The following is an 18,737-nucleotide window of genomic DNA, read 5'->3' on the forward strand; positions in this document are numbered from 1 at the left end:
AGACCTAAACTGTGAATTTTGTAAAACTTCAAATATAAGTCAACTCTACAGTTCGGGACATCTTAGTTTGGTAACTCTTTTTTATTTTTAACTCGGCTTATAAGAGAGGATATATAGTAATTAAACTAACCTTGGTTAGATCAAACGGTAAAGAAATTTGTGTCAGTATGCAGGAAGACTCTTGAATTGCTCATATATATGGTTCCATGCCCGCAAAATCATAGGAAGATAAGTAGCCTGTCTCGAAAAACCCAATTTATATTGTGCACTTATATTTCATATCATAAGGAAGTTGCACATGCAGTGATTCGAAATATTCTGGTCTGGCATGTGAGACTTGTGCTGGAGGAAGATTTGGCAGAAATTGTGATCAAGAATGCAAATGTGTTAATGGAATATGTAACGATGGTATTAACGGCGATGGGTCTTGCACATGCGAACTTGGTGAGTATTATTTTACTTACCGGTACCTTAAAAATTTATAGATTACTTGAATATTTTACTTATATATTCAAGGAATATATTTCAAGAAAAATTTTGATTCAAGATTGATGTTATTTTAAGTCACTATTAGGAAAGCATCTAGTTTCAATTATCAATTGGTAACCTTAAACGTCATGGGGAAAATGACTAAAGTAGATCATCCTTGATACAGTTTGTTAAGAGAATGATACTGTATTAGTTGTTTACAGAATTTCTGCATCGAAAGCAATAATTTTATGGCCTGTTAATAAAATATACCGGTAGATATATTTGTAGATAATCTTATTTGCTTCAAACATGTTTGATGACTTTTTATGTCTAGAATATCACTCATGCACTCAACAGTTTTTACTGATTCTTGTATGCTCGAGTGTTTAATTCTTTTTCACGAAACCTTCACAAGCGATGCATTATTTTTTATTTTATTCAATTTAGCCATGGAATACTGAAAACAATGTGATAATAAAAGAAATAATATCAATTACATGTATTATAGCATGAATTTCTTGCATAAAAAAAATATGAATTTGATGTAGAAACCAAACAAAGTAGTGATGATTACTTCACGTCTTGTGATTTTAATGGCACAGATTTCCGTGGTCAATTTTGTGACCAAGAGGCAAACAAAAACAATACTTGCAACAACACTTGTCATAGTGCTGCAAACTGTGTTCCTTTACTGGTTGGATCTGGCACAAAATGTGAATGCATTGCTGGTTATGAAGGGGATGGTACTAATTGTAATGTGATTAATCCCTGCAAAGATCCAAAAATCGAAACTGGATGTCACCAAAGTGCTTTCTGTCAGTAAGTATAATTTTGAATATGTCAATTCCAGAATTCACTGCCTCATAGCTGTTTCTCTAATTGTGAGTCTTCAAGATTGAGTCTTCGAAATGATTTGCTTCTAGTGTAGTTCCCCTGGCATTTATGGGGTGCATAATAAACCACTATAAGTCTATATGATCCTAGTAGCTCTGGGATGCCCCCGTAGTATGTGTACTAGGTTAGGGTTAGACCATAATTTTATTCTGATTTTCCTTATTCTAGTTCTATTAAAAGTTCGGGGATTGTCTGTGAAGCCAAATGAATATACTGTACCCCCTGCCCATAGGTTTCAGTCCCTTTACACAACTTGATGTAAAGTAGGTAAACAAAATTTGTTACCTTCATATAGGTACACACACTTCTGGAGCACCGCTCTGGGGATTTCAGTGATGCTTTTAGCTTTGTCCAGAGATCAGTTCATTTTACTACTGTTCAGTACAATAGATATTATACCAAATCGTAACTATCGGTATGTCAAAAACATTCCATATCTACTTCCTTAAGTAATTTTTATGCTATTTTACAGACTTGTTAAGCCCGGTATACATCAGTGCATCTGCAAAGAAAACTATGAAGGTGATGGAACTTACTGTAGACCAGTCAATCCCTGCTTGTATGGATTTGCTTTAACATGCGATGATAACGCAATTTGCCTTCAAATTGGAGCAAATATGTCAAACTGTGTCTGCAATGAAGGTTATGAAGGAGATGGAAAATCTTGTAGTCCATTGGATTTGTGCAAGAAAGGTATATTTTAAGCACTTGGTGTTGTGAACTCAGGCTAATTTCAATCCAAATATTTGGATTGAATATGGGAATATTTTAAAGCATATTGAAAAAATCACTTTATTTATAAATCTAAAATATTCAAGTCCACACTTATAGTATTTTTTGTAAACCACAAATAATACTGTAATAGCATTCATATTAGTTTTTGCCAAACGTATGTGCATGTTTTGAAATTATACATATGAATATCAAATTATGGAATTATTATAAAATCCTTGAGAAGTATGTTTATTTATAGGAAAAGACTATGAGAAAAGTTTTACACTTTTTTTATAGACAATGGAGGCTGTAGTGAGAATGCAGTTTGTAAAACTACAGGACCTGGAATCAGATCTTGTACATGTAAGATTGATTATGTGGGAAACGGCATAAATTGTACTGGTGAGTGGAATGAGCACTTTATTGTGTAAATATTGTGATTTTGGCGTTCAAATGCATGGTTGTGACACTGGAAAGTGCATTCTCAAACAACAGCCTGAATATGTATTGGGGCACTGTTATTGTTAATGTTTAAATCATTGGTTCTCAAAACTTTTGGTGTTGGGGAACCCCAATGAGGTTGAAGGAGCCATGTGCAATAGTTAAATTGTTTTTTATTGCCTGAATTGTATAAAGTAAAAATACATAGAGCAAAAAACTTGAAACTAGCAAAACGAAAGAACTTGAATGGCAAATCCTAATGGGTATTTCATCACAGTCGAACAATATATTACCATAGATTCTCGGATTTGAATGGGAATTTGTAGAACCCCTGGACTCCACTGATTCAACCCTGAAGTCCCGCCAAACTATGGTTTATATGCAAAAAAAGTGCACATATATCACATTGTTCAAAGATAAGATAGGAATTTCCTTTTTATCTGGGGAGAGGAAAGCCAACAAGATTATGGAATTCCCATGGTACACAATTATTCTCCACAGGATTCAAACTCGTATTTAGAGGTGCAATGGCAATCGTATTTCTCATGTTAAGCATAATGCTCTAACAGTCATATACAGTCGCTGAACTATCATTTATATATATATAATTTAATGTTACTAAATTCAAAGCACCGAAATCCACATTACAGATAGATAGATTGATAGAGAGAGAGAGAGGAAGATTTATTTTTTCAGCAACCAAAATAAAATAACAGTCATCGTAATAATAAAAAATAATAAAAATTAATAAATTAGTTTGGTATAGACAGGAGGGAGTCATACGAACAGGCAGCCATTAAAATCAACTTCTCCTATCTGGATGTAAAAGTATCATCAGTTTGGGAACATCTGCATTTTACCATGAAACACTGGCATATATATTTATTACTTTGATATTTTTGTTAATTTAAATTCGCTTTTCAGGCACAATATTCTCATACATATCTGGACGACCAGAGTTTGAGTGGTTCACACTCATGGATAGTTTTGCTTCCTTGGTTCCTCATACACTCAACAGTGATGGGCCACTCAATGTGTTTCTTCCAACACAAGACGACATGATGCGACTCCCTTCTAATTGGTTGAGTTATGAAGAAAGTGCGACTCAAGTAAGATAAAATGTGTATCTTCAAACTTTTATTGATATTTATAACCCTAACAGTTGGAATAGATTTTATGGTTTGCCTAAAGAATGATCATTACGGTAGTTTTTTTACATTATGGTGATTTGTGCTCTTTTTCTTTTACGTTTATAGGTGAAAAATTAATCATGCATTGTGTTAATACATGAGTGTGAGTAAAAAAAAAACATTGAGATATTCTCTAACCCCACTTTAACACTTTTCGTGCCACGATCAGTTTTTTGAATTTTTTTGAGTGCTGCGGTAAAAACGAGCTTCGCTTCTTTTTCTTCTAAGATTCCAGTGGCTGCTTGTAAAGAACCTAAGGCCTGAATGGGGTCCATGTGAAAAATAAAATATCTTAAATTCCGGGACACAATAGCTCTTAGAGAAGGGGTGGGCAACTTTTCTAGTCGACGGGCCAGACGTGGGAAATGAAGTCCTCGACGTGCCGGATTATTACAAAAATGCTTCGATATCCAATCTTTGTTAAATGCTCGACACTCACTGTCAACCTTACGTTTTTTTGGATATTCCATGGTTAATAAAACTTAAGATAAAATCTAATTTCTGAAATCTATTTATATTTAGAATCAAAATATAACTGATAACAGTAGTGGGGAACTCTCTCTGCTTTGATCGTATATTGTTTATTTAACAAGTGTGCTAACGCAATTGTTTGTTCACTAAGGCAATTTTTTATTTCACCAGCTCGCACTGTCAGTGCGGTGAGAGTAAAGCGATCGGTGACTTTCAAGAACGATGCGACGGACCACATTGCGGAGTGTGGCTGGATACAGTCAGCCGGCCGGGCAAAATCTTGCCGGGCCATATGTTGCCCACCCCTGTCTCAGAGTAACAATTCCCATGAAGAGATTCTGTAATTCCTCTCTTTTTATAGATTTACTTGAACCATATCACGGGATGTGTCATCAATCTGACTGAAGTTACACAACTTCGAACTTTTGCCGGAGATATTTTGGATATTTCTCAAACAGATTCTGGGTTGATGATTAATGGGAACATCAGGTATCATTCAGAAGTTGAATTCGTTATTCAAACTAAGAACAAGCAATAAATAAAATCCTTCACAATTTCAATTTTGTTTTGAAGTCAGTTCTCAATATATCTTAACCAGGTCTATCTTGGGGGCCAAAACAATATATGGTATGGATAAATCCCCTTTGCAATTTTAATAATTTTAAGATTTTCTGGACACCCTATATATCAACAGAAATCATAAATAAACATACAAAGTTATTCAAACAACGCTCTTATAATTAAAAATGAATATTAATAAATATATGTTGCAATAATTTGTATTATACAAGACCAATTATTTATCCTTCTCCTATGAATTTTCATTGGTGGATACATATGTGTACATTGCAAGAAGCAATGGTAATCATTCTAAGATATTTAGAAGCCTCACTGCACAGTGTTTCAAATGTATTTCTGTAATGATTCGTTTCTCAAAGGTGAGACTTCCTCAAAAAATATGAATATCACATAAACTATACATATTGTTAGTTAAATATATTCCAAGGAAGTCTGGCATCAGTCAAACGAAACATTACAGAAGTAAATTTGAGGACAGCAAAACTGATAATAACGGATACTAACAATTTTTGTTTGCACATAATTATCTCCAACGGGATTCGAACCTGCGAAGCCATGCACGGTAACCAGAATTGTGATGACAAGCATATTTCTAATCCTTATTACAATGCGCAACCCTTGTTTTCTTGTAATTGACTCCCAAAAATGTAATAATAAAATTATTTCTTTCAGTGTTCTTGGTGATCCAATAAAATTTTGGAATGGAAATTTGTATAAAATCTCTTCTCCCTTGGTTCCAAAATCAGTTTCAAGAGTAACGAATACAAATGATACACTGCGTAAAATGCCACAATTTTTACAACCTTATATTCAAAATACATCGGATACAGAAAATCCATTATATAAGAATACAAAGCTCTTATTGGATAGTGGATTCAAATGGGTGGCAACGGTAAGTAATAAAATATTTTGGTAAGATTTATATTCCTTAGTTTTAATATGCGCTTTTTGCTAAAGTAAGTGGCAAAGATGAAGCCTAATGCAAAGCCTAGTGGCAGAAGTGTTGGAATTAACTGTGTTAACACATCTTGGGTTCAAATACCATGTCTCCACTTCACCAGTAGTGTAATAAAATGGGTAGGTGATGCTGAACAGAAAAAACATCATCCATTCTAATAGCTCACATTACATATCTTTAAATATCATTGACTGCTTATTTTGAGAAAAAACTTGAATAAGCACCGCCCAAACGTTGAATAGTGAAACAAGAAAACATTTTCGGAAAATCTGATTCATTTTTCATGAGAAAACATTTCTTTGCTTATGTTATTTTTCTAATCTAAAATGATTGATTGTAGCCAGATCCTGATTATACCCACCGTTATATTTAAAGTATTTGTTAGAATTAGCAATAGGACAATGCCAATGACACAAAATTTCTAATGACTGGCCTCAAATTTCTGAGTTCTAAACAAGCTTCTAAACAAAATAGCTAAATTGTATAATTGGGCACGTCAGTGTACATAACGATCGTTTCAATATTATGTTGTTGTTCTTGTTATTATTATTCTCTTTCGTCATGATGAAATCGCTTTTCTCTTCGAATAGTGGACCAATTGCTTTGAAATTTTCAGTGGTTAAAGATTGATTTTTTAGCCAGAAGACTATTACTTTTACTTATTTTGAAAATTTCTGTGGACTTAGAGGTTCCTTTTTTATGTGTCAGAATAAAAAATAGCGACACCTTGTGACATGTTCACATATTTGAGCACAGCTCTCTCGTTTTCATTATCTCAGTTTTCACATTTATATCTCATTTAATCTAAAGATTTTGGCTATAATCCAATGAAAGCTCACAAATATGTATACTCAAAATATCATTAATAGATATACTACCTATTTTAGTTTAAAATGTATTGTTGGAAATATTCAAAACTTTGGACAATATCAGTTTCAAAAAAGTTCTTTTATTTCGCAGCTCCTGCAAACATCTGGTGATCTTCCACTGTTGCAAAATCCAATCCACAATCCACTAACTTTATTTTTACCAACGAACGATGCGTTTGAAAACATGCCTGCTCAACGATTAAGATCATTCATCAGTGATCAAACATATGCCAGGGAATATATTAGGTTAGTAATACGACTTTGTTATATTTTTTGTTTTCTGGTTTCTCTGTTTACCTCCACATATATTATACGGTATGGTATCTCAAGGCTGCTGTATTTACATCCAAAATTCGATGTCTTTTCAGTTGAAATTTAGATAAATTTTTAGTCAAATTTATATCGGCGTGTCACGCTAATGTAGTTTACGTAGAGACATGCATACATTTTCTGAAATTGGGAAACCAGTAAATTTGATACAAAAGAAACTGTTCCCAAATTTTGAATCCCATCACTGACCAATGTTATGAACATTCACTATAATTTGGTATTTATGAGCATGGCACCTGTTCGGATAACTTTTCACCATGTATTAATAGTTCAAAAAATCATGTAGCTATTCTTCAAGATGACAAAAATAAATTTTTCTGTTTTTGTAGATATCATATAGTCAGAGAAAGTTTTCACACACCGACTGATGTGAATTTGAAAGAAAAACTGAAGACAATGCAAGGCTCAGAGTAGGATGGCTATTTGTTTGTTTTCTTTTGGACGAATTTGATTTGATAATTATTACTTTTATCAAAACTCTAATATATTACCAAACAGTACCATCGATTCTACCTAGTCACTTGAATATCTGATTTTGCGGTATCATGTTAAGCATAGGAATACGATTTCCTACGCTATGGTCCACCATATGATCACATCAGATGTTGTTTTTACTTTCCCCTGGGATGAATATAAAAATCCAATCTTTTCATACGTAGTAGATAAGGAATTAGAAATTTTGAAACCTATTGTTGATGATGCGACAGCATTGCATTAAATAAAGCACAGCTTTTCTTACGGTTACTAGTTCATGTCCTGTACGGGAATAGGTATTCATTTCAGATGTTTGAAATTGATAGTGAATTAAGCTGTAAGCAATTTGCAGTTAATTGAACCATCTTACTATGTATGGCAAAGAGTGCAATGATTTATCATCTGATACGCAAGTATCTACATCAGAATTTCAACCCACAAACCCATGTGGGGCTATCAGAAGTGCAATGACAAACATTTTCATAATAATTAGAATAGGATTTACATATTTATCCCGGAAAGGAGGAAAATAGATAAGAAGGCTTAATCATATTGCAAACTACGGTCTCTCGCCTGGTTACCAGTCCATGACAAGTATGGGATTAGTTAGCCAGTTATTATTTTGGAAGCATGGACTTGATGGTAAGGGAAAGCCGTTATGTGAACCACCCTACGGAGAGGAGGAGTCCAGCAATTCTCTCGCACATAACTATCCTACATGGGATGCGAACTTTCGGACACACTCACAGAGGAATCAGAGGTGTGGTGGCAAGCGTACTCCTAACTAGGGCTGGGCATTTTTGAATACCTGATGATTTCAGAATCGAATCGAATAATTTTTTCGAATCGAGTCTCGAATACTTGGAAGGTATGATAATGTATGTAACTTTCTTATCATTTTAGGTCCTCCAGACACATAAATTACTGAAAACATAGAATACATCAATGACAATAAAAAAAAAAAAGTTTTCATCAATACCTCAATACAGAAAAGAGTCATATGTCAGAATTGTGTTGAAAAAATATGTTTTCATTGAAAAAAAATTCGAGAAATTTACCTTGACCATTGGCGAAAAGGGTAAAACAAGATGGCGGCAATTCGAAAATTTGCTCTTAACCAATTCGAACAATTTACTATTCGATTCGATTCGAATATTCGATTCGAAATGCCCAGCCCTACTCCCAACACTAATCACAATGTGCCACACCGCAGAGCATTGAAATTAAGGTACTTTGGTTGAAAACAGTATTTCATCCTGTTTTCTCTATTTCAACAGTTTACGACTTAGCTGTGGCACAGGTAACAGTCCATCTGGTAGTATTGTTATAAATGAAGGGGCAGCCACTGTTATTGGATTCGATGTTTTCTTCATAAAAACCTCTGATGGTCAAGAAACGAAAGCTGCTGTTTATATTATTGATAAAGTGAGTTACAAACTTCTTTATATGATGCTTATTCACTCTTTTTACCCAGAAAATTGCCATTCACCACAACCCACTGACACCTTACGGTGTGTTCAAAAACTGCATTTTGGAAAGCCCAAAAATGTCTTGGTTTGTCACATCTGCCCACTTTATTACGGCCCAAAATACATATCCTGCAATATTGAATGTTGAAAAATGATTGATGCATGAAAATAAATCTAAAAATTCATGCAGAAAAGTATTTTTTAACTTTGTGATGCTTGATCTGCCTTCGTTGAAGGATAAAGGTTTCCCTTTCCCAGTAATGTGTGTTCAACCTTTTCTAGTAAAATTTGCTTTTGTGACTTTGAAACTGCTATACTATCCTTGCATTATATGCATACATACCAACCGGAACAAAAGCATAGAAAAAGGATTAGTAATTAGTTTCACAGTATCCAAATGAATAACTTGGAATTCCTTTCTGCTCCAGGTGTTGGATCCCCCATCTATCGGCGGACGATGTGATGATGTAGAAAATGTCACAATAACTACAGACTGTAAGCTTTGCATCGGCAGCAGAGAAGCACTTTGTCCAGAAGGGACACAGCTAATTGAAAAGACAGAATGTGTAAGTTGGGGATTGCTGCCACCAACGTTCCCTCTAAGCTGCGCAGCTTGCCAAGAATCCCTGCACAGTACCGCGCAGCACTTTTGTTCTGCCGTGCACTGCATAAGTATTGACAATCATATGTTTGTTTAAAATGTGGTTTTCTTTTCTATTTTTTCTAATGTTCCGCGCAGACCTTTATTTAGAGCTCACATGGCCTTCTATTTCGCACAACTAAGCAAGCTCTTAGAGTGAACGTTGGCTGCCACTGGATCAAAGTCTGTCAATATTTTGTCAACATTTGAAATAAAAAGTCAGAGTTTTGAGCAGATATTAATATGTTAGTTAAAAGAACAAGAGTTCTAACCTAACGTACCATTGTCTTAAAAACTCGCCATCATTTCCGTACTTATGAACATGGCGCCTGATTTGCTGACTTTACTGGGCAATGATTTCAACTTGGTTGGTTGAGAGAAAATATTGCATTGCTTGCATAGATGTGGATGAAATCAGTACATTCTCTACACCCTCCTTTTAAACGTTAACACCTCCTGATATTTCAAACAATTCCACTAATGTTGAGGTGTGACATGGAATTTTAATTCCTAACTTAACTACAATTGTATCTAAATATTCACCATGAAGTGTATACACCAGTGCACCAGTGTATACACCAGATGGTCAGTCGAATACATAACACATTTTTATAAATTACAACCAGTTTTATTGTTAATAGCAAAATTCCCCCTCTCCCCAATTTGAAAGCACTTTCCTAGATTCTTAACTTTTAAATGTTTTAATCTGCAATTATTGTTCCTTTAATGTAAATATAACAATATTTTTTGGTTTCAGAGAGTTCCAGTGTTTTCAACAAGTAAAGTAACAGTCACCGGCTGTCATTTGTCTTGCGCTTCTTATAATGTGACATACAATTGCTGTGTGAATCACTATGGAACAAATTGTCATGCATGCCCAGGTAATCTTTTAGCGTATAATTCAGGAGCACATTTAGTGTGTGTACCAATATGGAGGTACCGGTAACTAATTTTGCTCACATACTTCACATCAAGTAGAATTAGGATTAGGATTTACATATTTATCCTGTTTTGTTAAATTTAATGTTGACTTTCCATATTGCTCAATGTCAACTAGGCTCTGCATTTCAGTTAAAGTTCAAAAGATCACTGATATTTTAAAAAAAACTTACCCGAGGTTAGGATAGGATTTATTTATTTATCCTGGGGGAGAGGAAAACCGAAAGGGTGGCTTAATGATGGCGAATCACAGCCTCTCGTCCAGTTACTAATCCAAGTCGAGTATGGGATTGAGTTGCCAGTTATTTTTTCCGCAAACATGGACCTCATGGAAGCAGATATACTATACATCTGAGAATTTTTAACCTTGGCAGGAGGGGCTCTGAATCCTTGTGGTGGCAATGGAGAGTGTGATGATGGTCAAACTGGAGATGGAACTTGCACTTGTAAAGAAGGATTCATTGGTTACGCTTGTGAAAACTGCCACACAGGAAGGTGAGTAAGATATTATTTTTAAAATGCTTAACCGAAAGAATTTTGACTTTTTATTGTTATGGAAGTTAACTAAGATGACGTTTATTATGTGACTTAATTATTACTACCGGTACTTAGATTTGTATTTTACAATGCATTAGGCATATTGTTCTTCATAGCTTAAAATATGGTGTGATTAAAACATATATTTATAGACTTTTTGATACATCGTAATTTTTTTTATTGTCAAAATCTCACATACTCTACTTTTCTCGTGAGTTTTGTATAGAATAGGATAGGATTTTCATATTTATCATGAGAGAGAGGGTTGGACGATAAGACAGCTTATTATGTACCACGTCCCCTTGTCCGGTTACCATGATATGCTTTTGACACTCTTAAACAATGGTACCTGCCTTTTGTAATAATTGTTACTTGCAAGAATTTTAATTTGATTTATCTTGGTAATCAATTTTTAGATATGGAATAAATTGTCTACCTTGCCAATGCACAGTTCATGGTTCATGCGCTGAAGGTATCAACGGGGATGGAACATGTTTCTGTGACAGCAACTGGACCGGACCTAAATGTGATCAGGTAAATTGGATGAGAAGTTCCGTTGACAAGGTTTGCTTAATCCTAAGGCAAATCATTGCAGTATTTCGCCCAGTTACTAGTTCAAGTTGGCTATGGAAATAACTAGCTACTTAGTGCTTTCTAGAGACACAGGCATGCTTGGTGAAGGAAAACACTTTCTGTCACTTGGAGTTATTCGTTAAATTAAATCAATAATAAACTACTTTCTGAATTTAAAAACAGGAATAGTTATGTGCGAGAGGATTGCCTGACCCTTCGCTGCTTTTAGGGGGGGGGGGGGGGGGGGGGGGGGGGGGGGGTTGCGGCTTTCTCCACCATCAAGTCTATGCTTCCAAAACAAACATCTGGCTAATTAATCGCATACCCGACATGGACTGGTACTCGGACAAGAGGCCGTGGTTTGCCATATGATTGATTCATCTTATTGGCTTTCCTCCCCCCAGTATAACTATGTAAATCCTATCATAACCTTGGCACGACAATCAGTGATGCAAGAGTAATGTGTTATTATCTCTTACCATGATGCAGAGCATTCTTGAATCCGAGTTAGTTCTGTCTTCTTCATTGTTTCATTTTATCTTTTAAACATTTTTTTCCAGAAAAGGACAGATGACACAATCTGTAATCCGCCCTGTCATACAAATGGATATTGTGTAAAATCTGGCACCTGCCTTTGCAAACCTGGCTACAGGGGGGATGGTACGGATTCTTGTGTGTTTATGGACATGTGTAGCAGTGATAACGGTGGTTGTTCTCCTTATGCTATTTGTTCAATTGTTAGAGATAAAGTTGTCTGCAAGTGTTTACCTAATTTTATTGGTGAGTGGAGGCTTATTTTTTTTAATTATTTTAATTTGGCTAGATTCTTTGACAATTCTTGTATATTTATAAGTTGGGAGTGAGGCACAGTCAACAATTTTTTTGTATTGCTTGATTACCACTCGTTTTACAATATCCTGAAAATTTCAGATTTTCATCTGGCTTTGGTCTTTAGATTAGACAATACTGAAGAAACCAAAAGTTTTATTCCTATTTGTAAAATCAGGCTTCTTTAGGTTTTTACATTAATTCTTCTGAAGACATGTCTTTGAATCAGTGTTTCATGATTGATTGCATTTTTTTGTTTAAAAACGTGACCTGAAGTTGTTACAAATTTCATTGCACCCGTAGTATTCGTACCAAGATGGTGCACAACCTGAACATAATATGTGTACTAGGTTAGGGTTAGCAGGTTGTGCGTCATCTTGGTTCGAATACTACGAGAGCGCCCAAATTTGAAATTAAAAAAATACTGTATAGAGAAATTTACATAAATTGTCAAACGAGACACATTCGACTAAACTATTGTTGCAGCCTTTAGCTGTTATTCATTTTTGCCATACACATATATTCTTTAAATTCTATACAGCTTGAGTCACCTTTTCAGGAGGTCTGAGTTACTTGTGTCATTTCAAAGAAGAAATTTAAAATCAGCTCGTGTTTCTAGGTGACGGTTATGTATGTGAGGGTTATGATCCATGCCAGACATCAACAGGAGGATGCCACCCACAAGCTCGATGCATGTATGTAAGTGCAAATGTATCGAGATGTCAATGCAATACTGGATACCAAGGTGATGGGATCCGAACATGTTCTCGCAAAGTAGCAAAAATTTGTGCGTCTAATAATGGAGATTGCTCTCCACATGCTACTTGTCTTGATGTGCCATCAACATCACCAACAGAACCTTCTTCTACAAAATGTTCATGTAAAACTGGATATGTTGGTAAGTACAGGGTGTCCATGAAGTTTCTTTACAATTTCAATTTTGTTATGAAGTCGGTTCTTAATATATCTTAACCAGGTTTGTTGTTTTTTGATCAGTAATTGTTGAAGTATTTATATTTCATTTAATACATCTGTGAGGGCTAAAACAATATATGGTATGGATAAATTCCCTTCGCAATTTCGAGAAATTTCAAGACTTTAAGGACTCTTTATTTATTTATTACTGTGCCATTATCTTAGATTCTGCAAGGCTGTTTCTTTTTCTTCTTTGTAGTGTTTTTTTGTGAATTCATAGCAAGCGGTATTAAATGAGAAATTTTTTTATGATTTGACTGTCTCGATAGTTGCATTATGTCCATGTGGAAGTCTAGGCTCTACTGCTATATCTGAAGCCAGATATTAGTTGAATGGGCTATCAATTAGGGTTGTACAAAACAGTTTAACTTTTTTCAGACAAAGCTAACAGGATTTTTTTTGTGGTATGCAATTTTATGAGGGTGTACTCCTGAATCGGAATCATGCTAAACAATTAATAAATTACTATTTCTTTGACTTCCCATGTAAATTACGTTTCAATCTAATTTCAATCAATTACTCAAACACTCTATGAGAGTCGAGCTGAACAATCAGTATTGCAGTTTCATATCATTAGCATGAATATATATCATCACTGCAATAGTTATATAAATTACATAATATGTTAGTTCTTTCTGAAAAAAAAAAAAATTTCGATCATTGAAAACAACCCAATTCCGTTTCACAGGTGATGGTTTTGTCTGTCATGGCACAGTTCTTGATGTTATCAGTGAATCGGTTGATATGAGAGAGTTTTATCGGCAAGTAAGTTATAAAATTGTTTCTATGTACAATATTAGGTGCTCCAGAAGTGTATGTACCAATATGGAGGTACGTAATTTTGTTCGCCCTCTTTACATCAAGTTGTGTAAAGAGACTGAAACCTATGTGCCAGAGGGTACATTCACTTGGCTAACACAGACAGACAGTCCCCAAAATCGTAATGGAACTAAAATATTCTCAGTTCAAACGGTAAGCTTGAGGAAAATCGGAATAAAATTATGGCCTAACCCTAACCTGGTACATACACTACGTGAGTACCCGATATTATATTTACTGGGTAAATATGATTGAGTAACAATATCTCTTTTTGTTTTAACATAATTACTCTAGACAGGCAAATAAATTAGAAAAGCTTACATTGATGTGGTATAGTTTATTTATTATTTCTGGCCCAATTATCAGCTCAAGTTTACATAAAATCATAATTGGTCTGGGTGCGGTACCTTTTTTTTGTTTAACCTAAACTTATCAATATGTTTCGGCTTTTTCAATCATATGTTATGATATATAATGTTTGATTCAATTTTGAATCATTATACGGACATCTAGTTTATTATTTTATGTTCTGATTTCATTAGAATCTTTGTAATCTCTTTATTGATTAAATTTGCATTTTTTTTTATACATCGGTATAAACTATTTTTATTCATTTTGCATTTTAGTTGCGAAGAATTCCACCAAGAGTGCGTAGAAAACTGGACAGCACTACATCAAATTTGACTATGTTTGTGCCTGCAGATATGGAAGGAAGAAGAAGGTTCAGACCGCTTCCTAACTTTGCGCTAACAAGACATTATGTTCAAGGTAAATATGGGGCATATTCATGATAGAATGGAGTAGCAATTTTCATATTTATCAAAAAAGATGGATTAGTCATATGGCGAACCACGGCCTCTCGTTCGGTTACCATTCTCTTTCAGATATGGAAGTAGTTAGCCAGTTATTTGTTTCAGATGTATGGACTTGATGGGTGAATTTAGTTTCATTACAACAAGGTACCTGCTGTAGTAATCAGATATTATCAAGAAAAATTCCCCCTAATTTCAAAAGAAAGCCGTACCATTGGTTATGCAAATCAAACCCACAACAGTCCAGGAATCCTCTCGCACATAATTATCAATAACAAGATTCTAACCTGTGAACCACCGCTGGGTAACCGCGTTTCTACTATGCATAGGTTTTATCACCATCACTACAGATAATATTTTATTGCCACTTCGTAAAAGCCTTGACGTCTACCAACACAGCTACCTATTAGTGTGGAGCAGTGGTTCTCCCACACTTCAAAAATAACCGACTAACAATAAACTACAAACAACAGATAGATAAGTACGTTTTATTCAGAAAACACGTTGAAAATACGGATGGAATTGAAATCTCTCAACAATTAAAAAATGTAAATATCCAAAATGAGACGTGCAAGATCAAACCTGACAAACATTTTTATTTTTAATTATCTTTACGCCCCCTTAAAAAATTTTCTATGCTCACCTCTTGTGGCGGTCCCCATATTTTGAGAACCACTGGTGTAGATTACCCAGTGATTACAGTGGCAAGAAATTTTAATGCTTCAACAGTTCTCAAACAATATATTTCTGCTTTAACATTTATATCTTCTGAAATCATTTAGTCTTCATAACATTCATTGCAAATTTTCAGGAACTCAGTATTACTATAAAGATCTTCAAAATATGAATACAATAATCATGGAGTCGGGTGATATATTGCCGATTGTAAAAAATGCTGAGAATTACGTTTTCATCAATGGTGTACGTGTAAAGAGGTATGACATACTCGCAACAAATGGAGTCGTGCATCTTGTAGATTCTTTCATAACGAAGAAGATTATCACGATGACTACAAAACCAGCAATAGTTACTCAAACTCCGAAATCTACCACTTCAACAAAGAAACCCAGCAGTCAAGGTATAATGATTTTGATCACAATGTTTGACTACTTGTTTTTTATTTTAATAGACATGTGTTGGCGAGTTAAAACTGTTTAATATATTTAAAATTTAAAAAATTGTCAAAAATTTTCCACATTGTTGAAGCAGTTTCCATTCAAATTTACTGACAGTAAATTTCAGACAAGACATCCTTTTTGATTGTTTCCACAGCACTGAACCAAACTCTGTTTTGAGCATAAAAATACCATTATCTTCATTGAAAGTTTAGAGTAAACCGTTAAACAAAATTACGAAGAATATTTACAACCATGCTTGAATATTTGTCTGATTGAAAAAAGTATGAAAGTGACTGGCTAACCAATGTAATTTATTGCTTTTTAACCGTTGGTATAGGAAAGAAAGAAAGATGTATATGTTTGAAAAAACATATTTTCTCGCGTTAATTAGAAATGATATTCACAGAAAACCCACCGACAAATGACTAACAAGCAGTTAGATTTGAGATACCTGTAGGTAATTCCTGTTATTCATCAAATTTTAATAGCAGAATAACTTCTTCTTTGTTTTTCCATTATCAAATGTGTGCTCGAATATTCATTGATTACTCAGGAGGAACTTTTAAATCTGAAAATGGACTTTTTACTGGCCATAGATATTGAAATATTTACTCATTGAATGATAATATTCCTAACAATTCCAAGAGAAAACAGCGAAGTGTTCATCCACTATACTAATAACTGTTTTAAGAGGTTAAAACGGTACTTCCGTAGTATGTGTACCAGGTTAGGATTAGGCTATAATTTTGTTCCGATTTTCCTTATTTTATTTCTATTACCTTTTCGGGACTGTCTGTATGTGCCAAGTGAATAAACCCCTCTCCATAGGTTTTAGTCCCTTTACACAACTTGATGTAAAGTAGGCGAACAAAATTCCCTCCATATTTTCAAGTATTGAAACAAATATTGTTCATTTTTCAGGACCACCGAAAGCTACTACAAAGAAACTTTCACCACCAGGTGTAGTCACTGTTAAACCGGGTGAACCAATTGATGGTTGGACCCCAAAACCTTCGTTGATTTATCCTGAAACAACATCAGGAATCAATGCTTCTGTTGCAAATAATTTCCAGACTAAAATATCAACAGCGTTCGTTCCAACAAGCAAAGTTTCTGTTACTAAGGTTAGTTTGACCGATAAATAAATAAATAAAATTGGGAGCGCGAAGGCTTAGCATAATAGCAGACTGTCATCACTCATGGCTGTATAAGAGCATATGCATTGTTGGTTGGTTAGCTGCCAGGTGCTCCCTAACTGTAACAGTTTGGAACAAGAATTCTAAAACTACTGACCTATAACCAGCTTTGGTTCCCGTGTCTTTCCTTCCTCGGTAAAACTGTCTTCATTCTGTATGCTATTTTTTGTTGGCTGGAAAAAAAGAAACTTGTTTGTGACGATACACTTTTTATACACCTAGCCGCTGCTTTATAGCCAAATTTGGTTTCCCGCGCCCTCGAATACTTTTTCATTTTTTATTGTAATTTGTATATCAAGTGTGCTTTCAGTATGGTGAGAAAATAAACTACTGGTTTACTGATTATTAATTGCAAATCTGTTTTTGAAACTTTATAGCAGGAAAATTTTTTTTATTTTCAGGGAGGGTATAAAAGAAGCCAGGCAATAAAAGTTGGTGTTTCAGTTTTCATTATATTCTTAATCATGGTCGGTGTTGGAGTAATTTATTGGTGGAAAAATCGACATACATTTGTGTTCAGACCTGTGAGTAAATGTTTATGGCAAAATAATTATTGTGATTCAAGTATCAATTGCTATTATTTAATACTCCAACAAGGAGTTTATTTTTACAACACTGACATAAGTCTGTTTTGATCAGCATAACAGATGGTAAAATAATTGATAAAAACTGATGATTTCAAAGTGATTATAGAATCACTCTGTGCAGTCAGTGTGCAGCATGACTCTTGAATTCATTAGTATAACGGACTCCATTAGAATGGCGAATCATGCAAAGTGTTAGAAATTCGCTAGCTTCCGCACTTCTGATTACTCTGCGCAGGTTAGAATCCAGTGAGGAATACATATGTGTAAGAGGATTGCTGGACCTTTCACCGCCTTTGGATGTTTCACGTAACCGCTGGTCAGTTCTGGCTTCCTCCACCATCAAGTCCATGCATCTTAAACAAACAACTGACCCACTGATCACTACCCGAGCTGTGGTGCGTCATATGAATAAGTCGTCTTATCGCCATTTCTCTCCTCCGGGATAAATATGTAAATCTTATCCTAACAATATTTGTACTATTTAAGGAACGGCAGCGCTTGACATCAACATCAGACCCAAATGATGAAGACACGTTTGGTGGCGGATTAACTAACCCTGCGTATGACTCCACTGGTTTTAATGCAATGAATGATGATGAAGATGTCATATTACGAACAGCTGATGATGAAATGGCGTTGGCGTTAAATAAGAATGAAGCGTCAATGGCTTTCGAAAACCCTGTATCGAGTTGAGACTGAATTATTTGTAAACTTCAGTTTAAGGTTAGAGCATTTTTTTTTATTTCACCTTGGGCCCAGATCTTTAAACCAAAGGTCACTGTAGTAAACCCCAGTTTAACAACCAAACTGAGCCATTATTTTAGCTTTTTTCTACACGGAGATAAATAGTAAA

At 34.8% G+C, this 18,737-nt stretch overlaps 1 protein-coding gene across 2 annotated transcripts in view; it reads left to right on the forward strand.

Moving 5' to 3' along the window:
• Nucleotides 1-18,737, forward strand: part of LOC120331829 (stabilin-2-like) — a 50,898-nt gene that overhangs the window by 30,700 nt on the left and 1,461 nt on the right. For both annotated transcript variants that reach the window (XM_078113625.1, XM_078113626.1), the window contains 22 exons: nucleotides 289-444; nucleotides 1,074-1,290; nucleotides 1,838-2,058; nucleotides 2,377-2,481; nucleotides 3,445-3,629; nucleotides 4,543-4,670; nucleotides 5,433-5,652; nucleotides 6,679-6,833; nucleotides 7,247-7,327; nucleotides 8,669-8,816; nucleotides 9,289-9,426; nucleotides 10,258-10,381; nucleotides 10,814-10,934; nucleotides 11,393-11,510; nucleotides 12,110-12,329; nucleotides 12,997-13,275; nucleotides 14,041-14,117; nucleotides 14,798-14,939; nucleotides 15,795-16,061; nucleotides 17,023-17,225; nucleotides 17,699-17,821; nucleotides 18,371-18,607. In XM_078113625.1, coding sequence (XP_077969751.1) covers nucleotides 289-444; nucleotides 1,074-1,290; nucleotides 1,838-2,058; nucleotides 2,377-2,481; nucleotides 3,445-3,629; nucleotides 4,543-4,670; nucleotides 5,433-5,652; nucleotides 6,679-6,833; nucleotides 7,247-7,327; nucleotides 8,669-8,816; nucleotides 9,289-9,426; nucleotides 10,258-10,381; nucleotides 10,814-10,934; nucleotides 11,393-11,510; nucleotides 12,110-12,329; nucleotides 12,997-13,275; nucleotides 14,041-14,117; nucleotides 14,798-14,939; nucleotides 15,795-16,061; nucleotides 17,023-17,225; nucleotides 17,699-17,821; nucleotides 18,371-18,577 — 3,635 coding nt within the window. In that variant the 3' untranslated portion in view covers nucleotides 18,578-18,607. The remainder of the gene's footprint in view (nucleotides 1-288; nucleotides 445-1,073; nucleotides 1,291-1,837; nucleotides 2,059-2,376; nucleotides 2,482-3,444; nucleotides 3,630-4,542; nucleotides 4,671-5,432; nucleotides 5,653-6,678; nucleotides 6,834-7,246; nucleotides 7,328-8,668; nucleotides 8,817-9,288; nucleotides 9,427-10,257; nucleotides 10,382-10,813; nucleotides 10,935-11,392; nucleotides 11,511-12,109; nucleotides 12,330-12,996; nucleotides 13,276-14,040; nucleotides 14,118-14,797; nucleotides 14,940-15,794; nucleotides 16,062-17,022; nucleotides 17,226-17,698; nucleotides 17,822-18,370; nucleotides 18,608-18,737) is intronic.

The sequence above is a fragment of the Styela clava genome, chromosome 6, assembly GCF_964204865.1.
Source record: "Styela clava chromosome 6, kaStyClav1.hap1.2, whole genome shotgun sequence".
In the NCBI taxonomy this organism is placed as follows: Eukaryota; Metazoa; Chordata; class Ascidiacea; order Stolidobranchia; family Styelidae; genus Styela; species Styela clava.